This window comes from Engraulis encrasicolus, chromosome 4 (genome assembly GCF_034702125.1).
Source record: "Engraulis encrasicolus isolate BLACKSEA-1 chromosome 4, IST_EnEncr_1.0, whole genome shotgun sequence".
Taxonomy (NCBI): Eukaryota; Metazoa; Chordata; class Actinopteri; order Clupeiformes; family Engraulidae; genus Engraulis; species Engraulis encrasicolus.
Genome location: NC_085860.1, coordinates 25,068,717 through 25,085,478, shown reverse-complemented (window position 1 = coordinate 25,085,478; position 16,762 = coordinate 25,068,717). Strand labels below are relative to the sequence as shown.

The 16,762-nt window shown below is 43.9% G+C and overlaps 1 protein-coding gene across 7 annotated transcripts in view; it reads right to left on the bottom strand.

The window, feature by feature from the left end:
• Positions 1–13,206: 13,206 nt before the first annotated feature.
• Positions 13,207–16,762, bottom strand: part of LOC134447480 (anoctamin-1-like) — a 60,737-nt gene continuing 57,181 nt past the window's right edge. For all 7 annotated transcript variants that reach the window (XM_063196944.1, XM_063196943.1, XM_063196947.1 and 4 more), the window contains 3 exons: positions 15,101–15,285; positions 14,509–14,614; positions 13,207–14,077 (listed from right to left, as the gene is read on the bottom strand). In XM_063196944.1, coding sequence (XP_063053014.1) covers positions 13,823–14,077; positions 14,509–14,614; positions 15,101–15,285 — 546 coding nt within the window. In that variant the 3' untranslated portion in view covers positions 13,207–13,822. The remainder of the gene's footprint in view (positions 14,078–14,508; positions 14,615–15,100; positions 15,286–16,762) is intronic.

Below are 16,762 nucleotides of genomic sequence, written 5' to 3'. Positions count from 1 at the left end.
CCGCTGACAGCTTTGATGCAGACCTGGGACAAAATCATTTGAAAGGGCCCAGCCCTCTCAATACATACATATAGTGCAATCGGGTCTCAATTCTGGGCCCTCTGTCTGCCTAGGCCCTACTTGTTTAACTCTGTCGGCAGGCCTGGTTGTGTGTTTATGGGGGGGGGGGGACCTCTGGATGTAGAGCAGCACTGACTGGTTATGTAAGGTGGCAGGGCAGGCGGGAGACGGGAGAGAGCTGAGGTGGCAGCTTCCAAGACGAGGTGGCGAGAGTTACGGGGGGGCTAGTGTGGGGGTGGTCGGCAAGGGGAGGTGGCGAGAGTTACGGGGGGGGCTAGTAGTGTGGGGGTGGTCGGCAAGGGGTTATCGTCTCCAGCTGTTAGGGTCTCCCTCCTGCTGACGCATCCACAGCTGGACTGGTCCTCTGGCATACAGGGCATTTTCCCGGTGGGCCGACAGTCATCAGGGGGCGATGCTTTTTGTTTGTTTATTTGTTTGAAAAATTTCCTTAGAGACCAGCACACTATTTAGATGGGGCAGCCCATCGTTGCACCCTCAATATACGGTGTATATACGGACTGAGCTCATCATAATCGCAGTATAGAGGTGGGGCTGACAGGCTGGTATATGCCAAACATGCCCAGGCCGGTTTGTGGTCCCAGTCCAGCCTTGGACACATCTACACCATCCCAACGTGGATGGCAAGGCAAGATGAGGGGTTATCGTCTCCAGCTGTTAGGGTCTCCCTCCTGCTGACGCACGTACGCCATCGCATCCCAACATCTTTTGATGCTACTATATATGGTATAAGGAGGCGTTCAAAACCCATACACCATCCTCCCTGCCAGCCCCTTCAACCCTCTGCTGCACCACGTTTGTATGGATGGAGGTGGTGTTGGTGGCCGTGTGGGTTTGTTTAGTTGGGGGGTGGGGGCCCACTGTGTCGTCACAGGTACTCTCATCACGTCATTGTGAGCCCGCAAAGCCACCAACCGCTGAGGACCGGATCCAGGGGTGACAGAGCCTGTCGGTGGCAATCAGGCTCCCCCCCCTGCTCCATTAAGGGTCAGAATTGCACACAGCTGGTGTCACCACCAGGAGCCTGCGTGGTGGCCACTCTGGGAGGCAGGCCGGACGCGAGTTGGTCACCACAGTTAAGTCATCAGCGGCGGACGTTGTCACAGGACAGGACAGGACAGGACAGCACAGGACTACTACTGTGCTTGATGTTTACGTGGCCTCTTTTCTTGGGATGACGTCACATGTGCGTATTTTTAGGATGGGAGGCTGGTCAGTACGGGTTTCCCTCTTTTCAACAGATTGGTGCCAGCATTCTTCCTCAACAATAACAACAACAAACATAAAAACATCCATACACTTTAATGGGGACAGTACAACTTATTTCCTGGATAGATGTCAAAGAAGACATTTTTCCAGCACTCCAAACATTTTTCAAGAAAGCATTTGTATAGACGTCCCATCTCAGTGAGTCCAGGTGTACAAAAATGTACTCACAATTAAATAATAATAATAATCTACTATTATTACTACTGTTTTGTAATGTAATTCAACATTTTTTTCAAGACGTTTTTTAGTCAATTTCAATTTAAGAGGCCCCAATTTTGTGGGCAAAGTGGTTGTTGCCCCAAGCACTGGTTGGTACCCTAGGCACTCTGCATACTCTGCTTATGTCTAGTGGCTACCCTGAATACAGACTTCGAGGGGTGCACACTGTCCAATAAACTATCCTTGGATCCTTGTAAAAGTTTTGCCAGATATTCCTTCTGTCTGTGCGTCCTAACATAGATGGTTTTACTAACTGGCTCATCAACCTGGCTGAAGACATAGAAAAATGTATGAGAAGGTTCAGCTGTGAAAGTTGCCCACCATCGCCAACTAGCAGCAGTGCCACAGACAAGTGAAAAATGAATGGCTTTCAATGGAGCTGCCGACAATAATATATATTTTTTTCTCGTATAATTTTTTGTTTAGATTTTTTGCACCACTAGATTATTATATACTGAGTCAGCTAGCTGAATGTATAAGGCCAAATCCATATAGGCATATGTCAAAAGAACGCAAGCCAGTACAGGTCGAAATCTTCTGCCCTGGTGGAAAAACTAAACACCCCAAAAAGCCTCTTATATAATACCACCACTTTTATTTATGAGGTTTCTGACGGGAAATTGGAATGCAATATATTGTATCATTTTGCTCTATTGACTCCTTCATTCATTTTTCACTTGCCTGTGCTCGTCTACTAGGTGGAACTGCAAGCTAATTGGCTACAATGGGCACCAATTAGAGTCAGCTTTCTCATACATTCTACTTTCTCGGCTGAGAAGGTGTGGGGTAATTAGGATCAGCTGGTTCATTGAATTGGCTGGAGAAAATATTTGGCTGGGTTTATGTTTTCGATTCTCCAACCCTACACGGAACCACCCAGTTCAGCAGTCAGTCTGTAGTAGTTGTTTCCAGTATCCAGTGTTTGAGTGTGTGTCCATACTGGGGTGTGCTGGGCAAAACATTCCACCAACACCACCCCAAAACCCAGCATCCCGACTCCCTAACCACTAACAACCACCATCTCCAGCATCTGAATGCCACCCACCCACCCATGCCACCCCCTTCCAATCCCCCCCCCCCGACCACATCCACCTGCCATCCCCTCCTCTCCAGCTGGGGAGCAGCAGTTGGTGGGCCCTCTGCCCGGCGGTCAGCCTGTCACTGTGTATCTGTGTGTATGTGGGTGGGGGTGTCGTCGTGTCTCCCTCTCTGTCTCTCTCTCTGTGCCCTAGGTGCATGTGTGTGCTAAAGGATTTCCCCAGTCCCCATGTGCATCTGTCAGGGCCAGGGAAAGGTTTCCACCAGGAGAAGAGAAGAGAAGAGAAGAGAAGAGAAGAGAAGAGAAGAGAAGAGAAGAGAAGAGAAGAGAAGAGAAGAGAAGAGAAGAGAAGAGAAGAGAAGAGAAGAGAAGAGAAGAGAAGGAGGATCTCCTTGGGAGACTAGGACTCCTGATCTATCTACTTTATAATATGTACTCTCTATTAGGGCTGGCTCAAAAGGTCGGTCCATAATCCAATATCGATTCACGGTTGAAAAGTGTGATATAGATTCAAAACTTTGTGGATCGATCTTTTGCAGATGATTATAGGCGTTATTTTCTCAACCACATCCTGTAGCTCTCCATATTCATGTGGGCTGCCACATACACAAATACACACGGCCTGTTCATGTAAATAGTGCCAGACTTTTATCTCACCTTTCTCTCTCATGCCAAGTTTCCCACTTCTTTCTCTTATACCAAGGTATTTCATGTTTGTGTGGGCTTAATTTTTATACCTGAGAGAGAGAGAGAGAGAGAGAGAGAGAGAGAGAGAGAGAGAGAGAGAGAGAGAGAGAGAGAGAGAGAGAGAGAGAGAGAGAGAGAGAGAGATGGACAGAAAGAAGAAAGGTTCTTTATAGAGAGTATAGCACGTGCAAAAGCAAGATGTTGGTAACCGTTGATCAAAGGAGATTGTGAACTGAACTCCAATGGGGCCCCAAAGCCCAAACCCACCACTTTCCCATTAAAACTCCATTGGCGGTGCTGTAGTTCAAAGTTTGTTCGCCCTGTAATGTCCTGAAGTGGCCCCTGGGCTCCACACAGTAGCAGTCTCTGCCCAGGCCTGGCTGTCACATCATACCCAGGCAAGCAACTAGGCAATTTCTTGGGGCCCCCAACAGAAAGAGGCCACCCGCTGGTCCTGACTAGTTAAAACTTTAACCCGTTAAGACACGCCATTATAAATTTGCTGTTACCAGAATGGCAATGACCAAGTCATGGCAGAGATTCTTTAAGTATATAGAGATATGCCAATGTAATAGGTTGCTATAGGCACCTAACATGACCAGGTTCCGGTCTGCCTAAAGGGGCGTGTCATAATACTCCTAGCATTGAATAGAACAGTCCTTAGGTCTGCCTAGGTTTGCTTAAAGGGGGATTTCCCCCCCTCCCCCTTGCAATAATCGAACCCGGAAACAATGTGCCAATGGAACCTCTCTCTCTCTACTCTCTCTGGTCATGGTGCATTACTAAAGGCCCTGTGTTATGTCATAGAAGTGTAGTACTAATGGTAGTTAACTTTTCAATGACTATTACAGCGTGCCACTGGAGGTTAGGCATGCATTATGGGGCTTCTCTGTGGCAGGCAGTACCACAATAAATTCTATTGTGACTGTGTCAGCATCTCAATCAGTGACAGAAATGATACTGGTATCAACATCTCTCTTGAGAGGGGCCTTCCCCGATAGTTACATTACATTACATTACATTATAGTTTGAAGAGAAAACAAGGGTCCCAAGTTCCTCGTTGTCTATAGGGCCCGCAAATATCTTGAAATGACACTGCCTCTGCCAATAATGTATTATCATCAGGGAGGATTGGCTCAAATGTTGGTGACTGAGAGTAGTACGTACGTACACCATCGTCAAACGTGGACTGCGATGGTTCAATTATAAAATATATTTATAATGATGCTACACAGTATATCAATTAATACTTCATCGGGGTAAGGATGCCTTATTCAACATTAATGTCTTTTAGGTACAAAAAGGAACCAGAGGAAGGGCTTAGGTACTCAACAGCTTGTGTAGCCTATTTGATGTAAATAGCGGATTTCAATTCACTGTCTATCTATCCTGTTTATGAGAACATATGGTGCACATTGAGTAAGGTCACAATATTTCAAGCAGCGCTTTTCAGAATTACAATGACTTGTATACTTTATACATGCAATATCTGTCATACAATTTTTTTTGTATAAAGATAATACATTAGGTTGACCCCTTTTTGAAGATATGCCATTTAAAAGATCATTAGCACCACCTTGTGGTCTGGGGATGAATAGCATTTCACCATACATTTATTACGGTACATAGACTTGCCGGTCAAGGATCCCTATGATTGCTTATAAGACATTAAATATATCTGGGAAATGTCCATGAAAATGCAGTGTTAACAGTTTGAATTGCACTAAATTGGTTAGGGTTGAGCAAACACATTGTACTCAGTAGCTTGTGAATGTGTAGGCCTACATGAAAACTATTTCACTTTTACAGGCAATGACAGCACACAATGGTGTGAAAATGCAAGTGTAGTATTTCAGATGTAAACAAAACTAGCAGTCCTCCATTTCAAACCAGTAGCCTGTTAGGGGCCACATAACAGTGACTTATGTCTGTACTGTTAGCAGGGCCACTGACAGCTTTGGCTGGGCCCAGGACAAAGTCCCATGAAAGGGCCCCCACCCAATACATTCAATGTAACGAGGAACCAACTATGGGCCCACAATCACCCTGTGCCCAGGACAACTGACCCCTCTGCCCCCCTTGTCAGCTTCCCTGTCTGTCAGCATGCCCATTATATAATAATACACTGGGAAATGTCCACAGCCATGTCATTGTCCAATGCTGCCAGTTGAATTGGATGAAAGTGTCAGCTAAGTGTAATGTAGCCCAATGGGATGCTAATCTGGGCTCACATTATGGGGGCTGTGAGTCACATCCAGCACGTCTTACATCAGGCCAGCCTCTAGAGGGCAGCACCACTCCAGAAATAGTGCTAGAAATCATGTTATGAGGTATGGCATGTGCATATTTTACACGCACCATTTAATCTTAAAGTAATAAAGCCATTGCTGTGCTTATTTCATACACAGTATAATGAGAAAATAATGCACACCTGAAATGCACAACTGCATGCACAAAATGCAATCTGAGGATAATCTGACCCTGCTTCTTGTGAAAAAATGTTTGTAAATGGTATGTCTTTAAAGGAGCACTTCTGCCAATTTCAATATACTGTTGTATTGTTCACTCTACCCTTGACTTGTCAATGATGCTGCATTTTTCGGCTCAGCCCTTTCTGAGATCTGAGCTATTTTAATGGGGGCAGACTTCTTAACATAGGCCTACTCTGAATATCATCCCAAAAGGTATAGCTGTTTGTTAGTTGTCTGCTGATGTTGCATAACCTTTTGGATGTTATTGGGAATAAATCAAGATGTTTTTTGAAATGTAAACAAACTCTGCCCCCATTACAATGACCAGGATCTCAGAAAAGGCTGAAGGAAAAAAAAACTCAGGTACTGACAAGTCCAGGGTAGTGTGTGCATTACAACTGCATGTAGAAATTGGCAGAAGTTATCCTTTGTGGTATGATTATGACAGGATATTTTACACGCCACTGGAACCGGGCTGCTTCTACCCAACAGGCAACTCTGAAAACGGCAAGCCATGGTTGCTGAAAACCTTGACAGCACTGACCATACATTTTCGAGAGAGTTATGGATTCCTGTTTGGGGGCCCCACCAGAGCATAAAAAACTCTCTTTGCCCACATTGCTACTTGTCATAATGGGATACCCATGACCGCATACTGAGCTCCAGGCTCACAAGCAGGTCTGTTTCAAGGTATGTGGTGGCGACCCTGGGCAAAGAGGGACTTGGGCCCCCCTTTTCTTCTTTTCAAACTATTGGGGAAAGCACTAAATTTAGGCAGGTTTTGCCTCACTCACAAAGGCGTCACTGGTATCATTTGAATACAACTACATACAGAATAATCAGTCATTAACGAGGGCCCCATTTCAGCTGGGGACATAGGCAATTGCCTAGTTTGTTTGCCTGGTTGAGGCAGGCCTGTCCACAAGGCGACCAATTAGGCAAGGAAAGGTATATTGTGGAATCACTACTCACACACTCAACAACCGTGCATTGAAAGTAGGAACGGGTGCTCCATGGAGAGTGTAGAACACGTCAAGGTAGATCCTAGCCTGGTCCTGACCATCCCATAATACTACCATTTCCATTTCGTATTCATGCATAGTGTGGAGCCAAGTGTCTTGGCAGAAGTACGTAGGATGGCGCGTGAGGCTAGGTAGATCCAAGACTATGGAAGTATTATATCTATATAATAATGTTGACACTACTTTAAGTTATAGTCATCAGTGCATATGCCTCTATAAAGTAAACAAGTAAGAATGAATTACAGGACTATGGCAGGCTACTGTTTCTGCGACTTATGTTTATCAATGCTGTATCATCAGTGACTGAATATTGTTGCCATTATAATTGAATGAGCCATTTAATCATATAATTCATTCATATAATTGAGTAAACATGAGCCATTTAGACAGAGAATTAATTAGAGTAGCTTTGCTGTTTCATGTTAGATGACTTAATTATATTACATTACATTACATTACATTACATTACACTGCATTTGGCAGACACTTTATAACCAAAGCGACTTTCAAAAGAGGACATAATCAAGCCAACATCACAAGCAAATACAAAGTGCACAGGAAAAATACAGAAAAACAAGTGCAGTTGCAAAGAGGGGTTAGTTTTTTTTTCATTTAAATAAAGAGTATACACACAACATAGGCTACACAGAGACACATACACTCACACACACACACACACACACACACACACACACACAAACTAAACATAATGTCAAGAGGCTGCCCTGGGGCTATAGGCCAGCTCACGCATTAGTCTAGTAGATAGCCTACTCTTGAAAGAGAAAGGTCTTCACTTGTTTCTTGAAGGCTGCAAGAGATGTGCTTAGTCTTGCTGCCTCTGGGAGACCGTTCCACCACTTGGGTACAACAACGGAGAACAATCTTGACTGGGAGTACCTAGAGCAACTGGATGGCAGAGCCAGACGGCTTGTGCTTGATGAGCGCAGTTCTCTTCTAGTAACATAAGGCGTTAGTCGGTCCTTCAGATAAGCTGGGGCCGTTCCTGCGATGGTTTTGTAGGCAAGGGTCAATGCCTTGTGCTTGATCCGGGCGGCGATCGGTAGCCAGTGCAACTCAATAAATAGTGGAGTAACATGGGTCCTTTTGGGTTGATTGAATATCAACCGTGCCGCCGCATTCTGGATCATCTGCAGAGGTTTTAGCCCACAAGCAGGTAGACCTGTCATGAGTGAGTTGCAGTAGTCCACGCAGGACAGAACCATGACCTGGACCAGTCGATGTGTACAATATTGTGTCAGCACAGGTCTGATATTCCGTACGTTGGACATCTGGAATCGACAGGTCCGGGTGACTGAGTTGTTGTAGTTGGAGCATGACAGTTCATCATTAATCATGACGCCAAGGTGTTTGCCGACTTTGTTTGGGGTCACGATGGTGGAGCCTATCTTGAGGTTGATGTTGTGACTGAGCGACTCTTGAGCTGGGATCACCAGGAGCTCTGTCTTGGATAGGTTCAGCTGTAGGTGGTGGTCCTTCATCCATGTTGACAAGTCGGTGAGGCAGGCAGAGATGCGTGTCGAAACCGTGGTGTCCTCTGGACGGAACGACAGGTACATTTGGGTGTCATCAGCATAGCAGTGGTAGGAGAACCCATGTGTTTGAATGACACGTCCCAGGGAGGAGGTGTATATTGCAAACAGAAGGGGTCCCAGCACTGATCCTTGCAGTCCTTGTTAAATATGGGTCCTCAGTTATAAACTCAGTGTTAGAAAATGTGCTGCACTGCTCTGACCCATGGGAGATTAGGTGAGAACACATAATTGCTCTTCCCATGTTATTGGCCAGAAAGATGCTGCTATTGTATACCAGATACCTGATTGATGAGTGATAGGCAACCTGGAGACAGAGGCTAGAATCCTGTGCCACATATTCCAAAATACAGTACCTGATCAATGGAATTCCAGAGACTTCCAGTACAGTTAGATTATTTGTAGGCTATTGGGAATTTGCCAAAGACGTCATGCGACCTTTGACCTTGTAGTCAGTGGGCTTGATTTTAATGAAGCAGTGAGGCTTTTGCTATGCAGCATTGCCAGTTTGATGCATTCTGGTTAGAAAATACATCAAACTGGCGAAGTGTGCATATGCCCTGCATAGCAAAAACATCACTGCTCCATCAAAAACGAGCCCAGTGGCTTGTGTAGACTACCTCAGCTATGCCTTTTCTCTGGTGATGAGCTGTGAAGTTGACTGTCAAGTTGCCTCCAGTCGCACTTGGTAGACGAACCAAAATTGACGCAGAGTAGAGCACACTGAAGAGACGTCACAAGCTTTGCTGCCCATGGGTGTCAGATGACTCTGCAGCACTGGAAATCATTGGGTATTCCTCAAAGTGAAGTGTAACACCCATTTTTCACAGATTTCACCAAGGACTAGCCAAGTATTAATTACACTTAGAACTAGTGAATGTATACTCCTTGGTGAAATCTGCGAAAAATGGGCATTACTCGTCCTAGCAAGGATAGGACACTTCACTTTGAGAAACACCCATTGTGCAGTTGCCCACAATTTCTTCAATCCTCTCCATTCCCATGGTAGCCCAGTGGCAGTGTGAGCTCACTACAGTGGCTGACGGATGTGCTGGGAGAAATTAATTAAAGTAAAAATGAAATAAGGTGAATTTTGTAATGGCTATCCAATATCCACACACCACGAAACCCACAATTAACCATGGAGTTAAACCATAGTCACAAATTATGTTGAAAAACACATGAAACATGAAAACCATGTTTTTACAATCCATGGCTACTTTTCATAGTCAGGATCCACGGTTTTCATGGTTACACCCCAAAAAACATGGATAAGCCATAATACAATGGTTGGTTGTTCAGAGTACTTAGAGTAACCATGATGTACCATGCTAAAACCATGGTTACTACAGTAAAACCATGGTTGATTATCGTTTGAACTGTAAACCTTTAGTAAGCTGTGTCTGTCTGCTGACAGTGACTTCATTTCCAAAAGGAACATTCAGTCAAGCACAAACTGCAAGCAGACTAAATGGAAGAGAAAAAAAAAGATTCATTCCCTTTCCATATTGCACTTTTTTGATCTCAACACACGACTTCCTGTCAAAGTGACTTTTTGGGTCGGATTGTCCCATTCCTCAATTTCAGAAGTGCAGCAGAGAGGGAGGAAGTGTCGACCCAGGGAGATGGAACATCTCTCTTTATTTACATTGCCAAGTGCTTCCTCTGCGTTCCGTTTCCTGAGGGCTACACCGAAAAACGACTCTGTCCTGTCTCAAACTTGTCAGTGACTTAAGTCATACAGTCTGGGTCTGGGCAATGCTGCAAAAATGCTAAAGAAACCTTAAAGTTGTTGCGTAACAGGAAAATGATGTGGTGTTATTAAGCACGGACACTGAGTGCCATTCGCAGGACTGAGGTGCAGTTTTGCATCCGTCAAACTGATTCTGTGTACTGTAAAATAACAAATAATGTTGTTTTGATGTTTGCACATGAGTTGAACAGAAAGGACAGCCCAAAACCGTGTTGGCTGGAGAAAAGTTGAGGATGGCCTATGCTCCATTGGAAGTGATGGGCCTAAGTAAGTAAGTAACATGAGTTGAATGATGCAAAACAACATTACAACATCATACAACATTGTTAGGCCTACATTAAAAGAATGGTTTTTTTTTTCATTATTATTTTTATTCATTTAGTGCAATGATACTGCTATCAAAATCCCCCCAGAGGGGGGTTAGAAGAGAAAAAAAAGGCATCTTTGCCAAGGTCCCCCAAATAGCTTGAAACGGCCCTGTTTATTCTCTTCTAACTATGTGAACAGGCGTTTTACTGAGGGTGTAGTTTGACAAACCTTTCTTGGACATTCAGTTCTAGAACAACATTTTATTCTCAGTGATAATATAACCTACACAATTAAAAATATGCTGCTATGAATTTATATTCAGTAATTTCCATTTATAAAAGAGTCCACGCCTAAGGCAAGCCAAGATGGATGATAAGAATAAAATATTCATCTTAAGTATCCAGTAGACAGAGGTAAATGTAAACATACGATTTTTATACACATTGAACAGAAATACAGCAACACAGTGTATGACACAATGTCCTGCTTGACATTTAAGTCCCTTAAGTTTTTCTAGTTTTTTTTCTTCCCTTTTGGCAGACATTAATGTTACTTCACAAGTACCACACTTGATACTCTACATCCTGCACTACAAAAAGACTGTACAAAGACGATCTTGGTGATAGGGCAGCAGCAGACCATCATTCAGGGGATGAAATCCCATTCCTTTGGAGTGACGACACTGCTTCTTCTCTGTCTCACATTCCTTTCAAGGCAGTTTTTTCTTCCAAAATTGTTATTAAGAATAACTTTTTCTCTCTCTTCAATGAACTACACATTTCTAATAAACTAACAGAACACAGAATGAACATCCAATTAAGTAAAAAAAAAAAAAAAAAGTACACCACTTTTTATGCTGTTGTTGAAAAACATTGTGATATCACAGAAGATGGATACTAAGGCAGTACCTCTGAAGTCGAACCCAGAACATTAAAAAGACACACTATGAAGGCTTGATAAACATGATGAAGGCCTCGAGTGTTTTAGAATTAGAAAATTCTTAAAGCAAGGTCTGTAAAAGGTGCAACAATGTACAATCTATTACAACGCAATGGTCTAAATGAAAACAAAAAAAAACACAATAAGCATTGTGGTAAGAATAGGCTTGGAACAAAAAGCAGGTCACACTTTTTGCCTTGCCATTTAGACTCTACAATTCAGGCATTACTGGAATACTTATCATGTTCACAGAGAGAGAGATATAAATTACGTGTAGACATATAAAATCTCAAAAGCTCGTACGCTTGTCTTTCAGGACTGCAAAAGGGTAAAGAAAAGTCCCTAATGACTGTTAAGTTGGAATGATGAAATATCTGGGTAAAGTTTTGAACTCCAACCAATTATGGGGTGCATTTCTCGAAACCATAGCTGCTAACTGTGTTAGCTGCTCTGTTGTTTACAATGCAATTTCCCATTGACAACTACCCAAGTTGCTAACTGGCTAACAACTACACTTTCGAGAAACACACCCCTGTTAGGTCACTGCTGAATATGACTGCTGCTCTTTCACAGCCAACAACAACAATCTTGGGTTACACTTCACCCAACGTCGGCCTCATACGTATGATATAACAGTGTCATAATAGTGTCAAAACAGTGTCATGATACAGTCATGAACGAGTCATAAACATAATGTCAATGTCAAAAACGTTTTATGGTCATGAAAAGTCGACATTGTTAGACCTGTCTTTATCATAACCGAATTTCACTTAATTACAAAGTCATTATATGTTTTTGTTATTGACGTAATGTTTATGACACATGCATGACTGCATTATGACAATGTTATGACACTGTAATGTCATACGTATGACACCGGCATCAAGTAACGTGTTACCCAATCTTGTTTACTGTTTGCAAAAGAGTTGACTTTCACCTTCAATGTTAAGGAATGACACTGAACGATCTTTTACAAGCCCTTTAGGATGTCTGTCCTCACTGCTGTCTGTAGCGTTCACGTGTCAAATCAGAGCTTTTGCTTAACACTGGTGGGTATTAGCCCTTTGAGGAGTTCCATCACAAATATGTGATTAGAATTTTGCCAAAATTGTGAGTTCTCATTATGATGTCATAAGGACTTTGCAAGATTTTTAACACAGACTTCTATGGGAGCTGTGGAGGGTTCGAGTAAAATTCTAGAAGAACTGGGGGACAATCTTTACTCCTCAAAAGGTTAGGCTCTTTGCTTCATACGTGCCATGACCATTCACTTCTCAACTGGGGAACAGAAGAAAATCAACATAGAACACCTGCCAAAAATAAATATGACACTTTTAAGATGATTGGTGACAGGAATATACTGTAATAAGTCCATGATTATTGGAGGTATATGGCGGGTAACTGTGTAATCTGGCTGTCTAAAAGAGTACTGCAACAGGCACATTATGAACACACAGAAAAAAGAAAAATGACAAGGATGCAGTGTATGTTTAAAAATGTCAGGCAATTTCTGTTCTGTGGAGCTTTATATCATCATGTGTAACAAGTTCATATATACAGTAAAAACCCTGTCCCACATATTTATCTGGGTCTGACACCGACACGTGGTCCGCCACACAGCTGAACGAGGTCAGTGAACTAGCAAGAGAGAGAGAGAGAGAGAGAGAGAGAGAGAGAGAGAGAGAGAGAGAGAGAGAGAGAGAGAGAGAGAGAGAGAAAGAGAGAGAGAAGCCGCAGGCCACACTGGGCTGGCAGGGCAGTCTGTAGCTGAAAGGCTTGGCAAATATGACACCACACACACGTTTTTTTTAAGACTCAGCCCCCCCTTCGTCCCATACCCCCAACCCCAACATACCCCCCCACCCCCCCAAGCTCCTCCTCTCAGCCTCACACACACGTGTGTGTGTGTAGGGGACACTGTGGAATGTTGTGGTAAGAATAAGGACACGTACAGTGCACACACTCCCACACCCAGCCGTACACCCACCAACTAACCCCTAAAGTACATACTAAAATACTTACACTGTAAATGGTGAAGCTCAGAAGCAAATTATTTCAATTGAAACATGGGTTCCATGGGTCTTTTTTGTCAAGTGGATATAGTCACAGAGTGTGGCTTGCCTAATTTTTAAGTTGATTCAAGCAGCACTTTTTTTTACAATGCGTACACACACACACACAACCACACACACACACACACACACACACACACACACACACACACACACACACACACACACACACACACACACACACACACACACACACACACAAACAGTTGCATGGGTGGATGGGTGGATGGATGGATGGATGGATGGTCTACTGTCCACTCTGGGGTGCATTTCTCGAAATCATAGTTGCTAACTACGTTAGTTACCTTGTTGTTTACAATGCAATTTCCCATTGACAACTACCCAAGTTGCTAACTGCCAACAGCTACTGTACGCTTTCGAGAAACGCGCCCCCGATTTGTTGGCGGTCATCCATTAGTAGTTGTTGGTGTGCGCGTGAGGCGTGGAGCGTGAGCGGGCCACGGTGTTGTGGTTGTTGCTGTTGCTGTTGCTGTTGGCCTTGCCAGCGACGCCGCTCAGCATGCTGTCCAGCACCTGCAGCTTGCCCTGCTCCTCCTTCATGAACAGGTCCACCAGCAGAATCTTCTCCTTGTGCATCTGGATGCTGATGTCCTTGGGGATGTCCGGGATCACCCAGTCCACCACGTCGCTCATCAGCATCACCACGTTCTGAGAGGGGTGTGTGTGCGTGCGTGCGTGCGTGCGTGCGTGCGTGCGTGCGTGCGTGCGTGGGTGCGTGTGTGTGTGTGTGTGTGTGTGTGTGTGTGTGTGTGTGTGTGTGTGTGTGTGTGTGTGTGTGTGTGTGGAGTGGAGTGGAGGGAGGTGAGAGGGGGGACGAAGGAGGAGAGAAGAATGAGCGAGGTGGTGGTGGAGGAGACAGGGAGGGGGAATAAGGAGGTTGAAAGAAAGAGAAGAATGACAGAAGGACAGAGAAACAGGAGTTTGACTAACCAATATATTAAGCGTTTTTCCCCGACAACATGACAATTTAGGATAATGAATTTAGAGTTGGGTGTGGACAGAAAGAGAGAGAGAGAGAGGGAGAGAGAGAGAGAGAGAGAGAGAGAGAGAGAGAGAGAGAGAGAGAGATTGGCATTTACCTGGAAGACTATGACAAAGGCCAGACGAGCAGCCAAGACTGCGTAGAACTCTTTGGAGAGGTCATAGGGTGTATTGGCCCACGGAGGTTCCCTGTAGTCCTTATACCTGAGAATATACCAATAAAGTATCACACTATCACACTTAGTGGCCAAGAACACTTTCTTTGAAAAATATGCCTGGAAATCCTGGAATGCCTGGATTTTATATTTCATATCCAGGGCCCATTAGCCATTTTGGCTAATATATTTAACTTTTATGCATACACACCCCATCAGTCAAAGTGGATAGTAAGTTTTCTTTTCAACCGACCACACTACATTTTCTCCAGCATTTGGCTGGCTGGCTGGACTGTTATGACACTGTATATCATGTCACTTTTCGTATTGTTAACAACCGCATTATTGACAGCGATAATAGGCTATTTTTTGTATCAAGTTATATAATCATGTATTATAATTATGCGGTGCAGTGAACATGAACAGTTCTAATGACTCATAATTACACCTGAATACAAAGGGATTCATTTCTAATAATTTCTTAAACACTGCAGACTGTAGAATGCAGGGCAGACTGTATCACTCTCTCCCTCACCTGCAGAGGTTGACTGGGATACCCAGGTACAGGGGGTCCATGGGGGCCGTGTGGTTCTTGAAGTCAGTCACGTTGAAGAAGGACAAGGTGTGGTTGACAAAGCCATGCATGGAGCCGTCTATGCTGTACATGTACTGGTAGACCAGCCGCGGGATGAAGTCGGATGTGAAAGATATGACAAACGCCTGCATGGGGAGGACAGAGTCAAATGATGAAAGTTTCCAAATAGCAGAATTATGATGATGATGTTTGGGAAAAGTTTGACAAAGCTTTATGGTCCAAATGTGCCCCGTTTTAGAAACATTGCTATGTCAAATTCACAACAACTACAATATCCATCCAACTTAATACCAAAACTTTGAAGACCTTTTTCTCCGTTTCAATGTTGGTGTAATTATTGCACTTCACCTTTGTAGGGGAGTATACCATTAAGCAACACAGGCAAGTGCTTGGGTTCTCCAGACCACTACACAGCATAGGAGGCTGATAAGCCAGTGTCAATGCAATCAGTTTTTTGCTTGGGGCCACAAAAGGCAGGCATCACCCCAAATGCACCCAATTTATCATTTTCCATAATATGCAGCCCTTGCAACATTTTGAGATGAGCATACAAATTCATCCCATCAAAGTGGTCAGCGGGTGACGGAACTGCTCCACGAGTGATATTAGCTGACTATCTACAGGCTCAGATAAATATTCTATCGGACATTCCTCATATTAAGTTGTTTAGCTGGAGGCGAAACAAGGCAGAATATAAACTTTACTAACTCCTCATCTACAGTACTTTCTGTCTTGCTCACACGGTTCGGTTCTTCAATCAGTTGTCCAACTCTGCTATATATAGGGTGAATACAACATGTGTGACAATCAACAATGCATATGTCCCCTGGCTAATTAAGGCTGCCAGTGACCTCATTACATGAGACAGAGAGCCGAGTCCTTGTTTCTAAAACCAGGGCCTTTTCAACAAAGCACAAGCATCATGTGTTACTCTGATTAGAGAATAGATCTAGACGTAGACTTGGACTTCTTCTTCAATGTGCATTAAAGTTGTATGAAATGGAAATTTCTCTTTGGTAATGGTATACAAGCAGCACAAAAACAAACAGATCACAGGATTTCCACAATTTCATTAAAAAAAAACTATCAAAGGTTTTACAGCACCTTAGTTGTCATGCCTCTGATATTCTATTGAACAAAATGGATTAGTACGGGTTTATTCAGAATCAGAGGGATAGAGAGAGAGATCTATAAATATCCCAGTTGTTTCTGGATATGTCTCATTGACATCCTGTGCTGCTACACATTTTAGCCTAATTATAGCGCTGGATGTGGGAGAGTGGACGGAGGACATAAAATGCCGGCTGTTCCGATTAAATACCCCCCCCCCACCATAAATTGCAGAGATGTTGATCAGAGCAGCAGCTAGCTCCGTGCGGCCGGCCGTCAACTGTCGAGGCTTTCGGAAGTACGTACAGGTCCACACGCCGGGCAGGAATGTGCACTCTGGGAGCGTGACCAAGTAAGGTTTTTGATTTCCAAGAAAGTGTGTGTGTGTGTGTGTGGGGGGGGGGGGGGGCTGTCCAGGACAGCCCAGGATGGAGGGTGGTTGGTTGGTTTGGGTAGCTTTTTTTCTCAGAGATTTCAAACTTGTGAACTTTG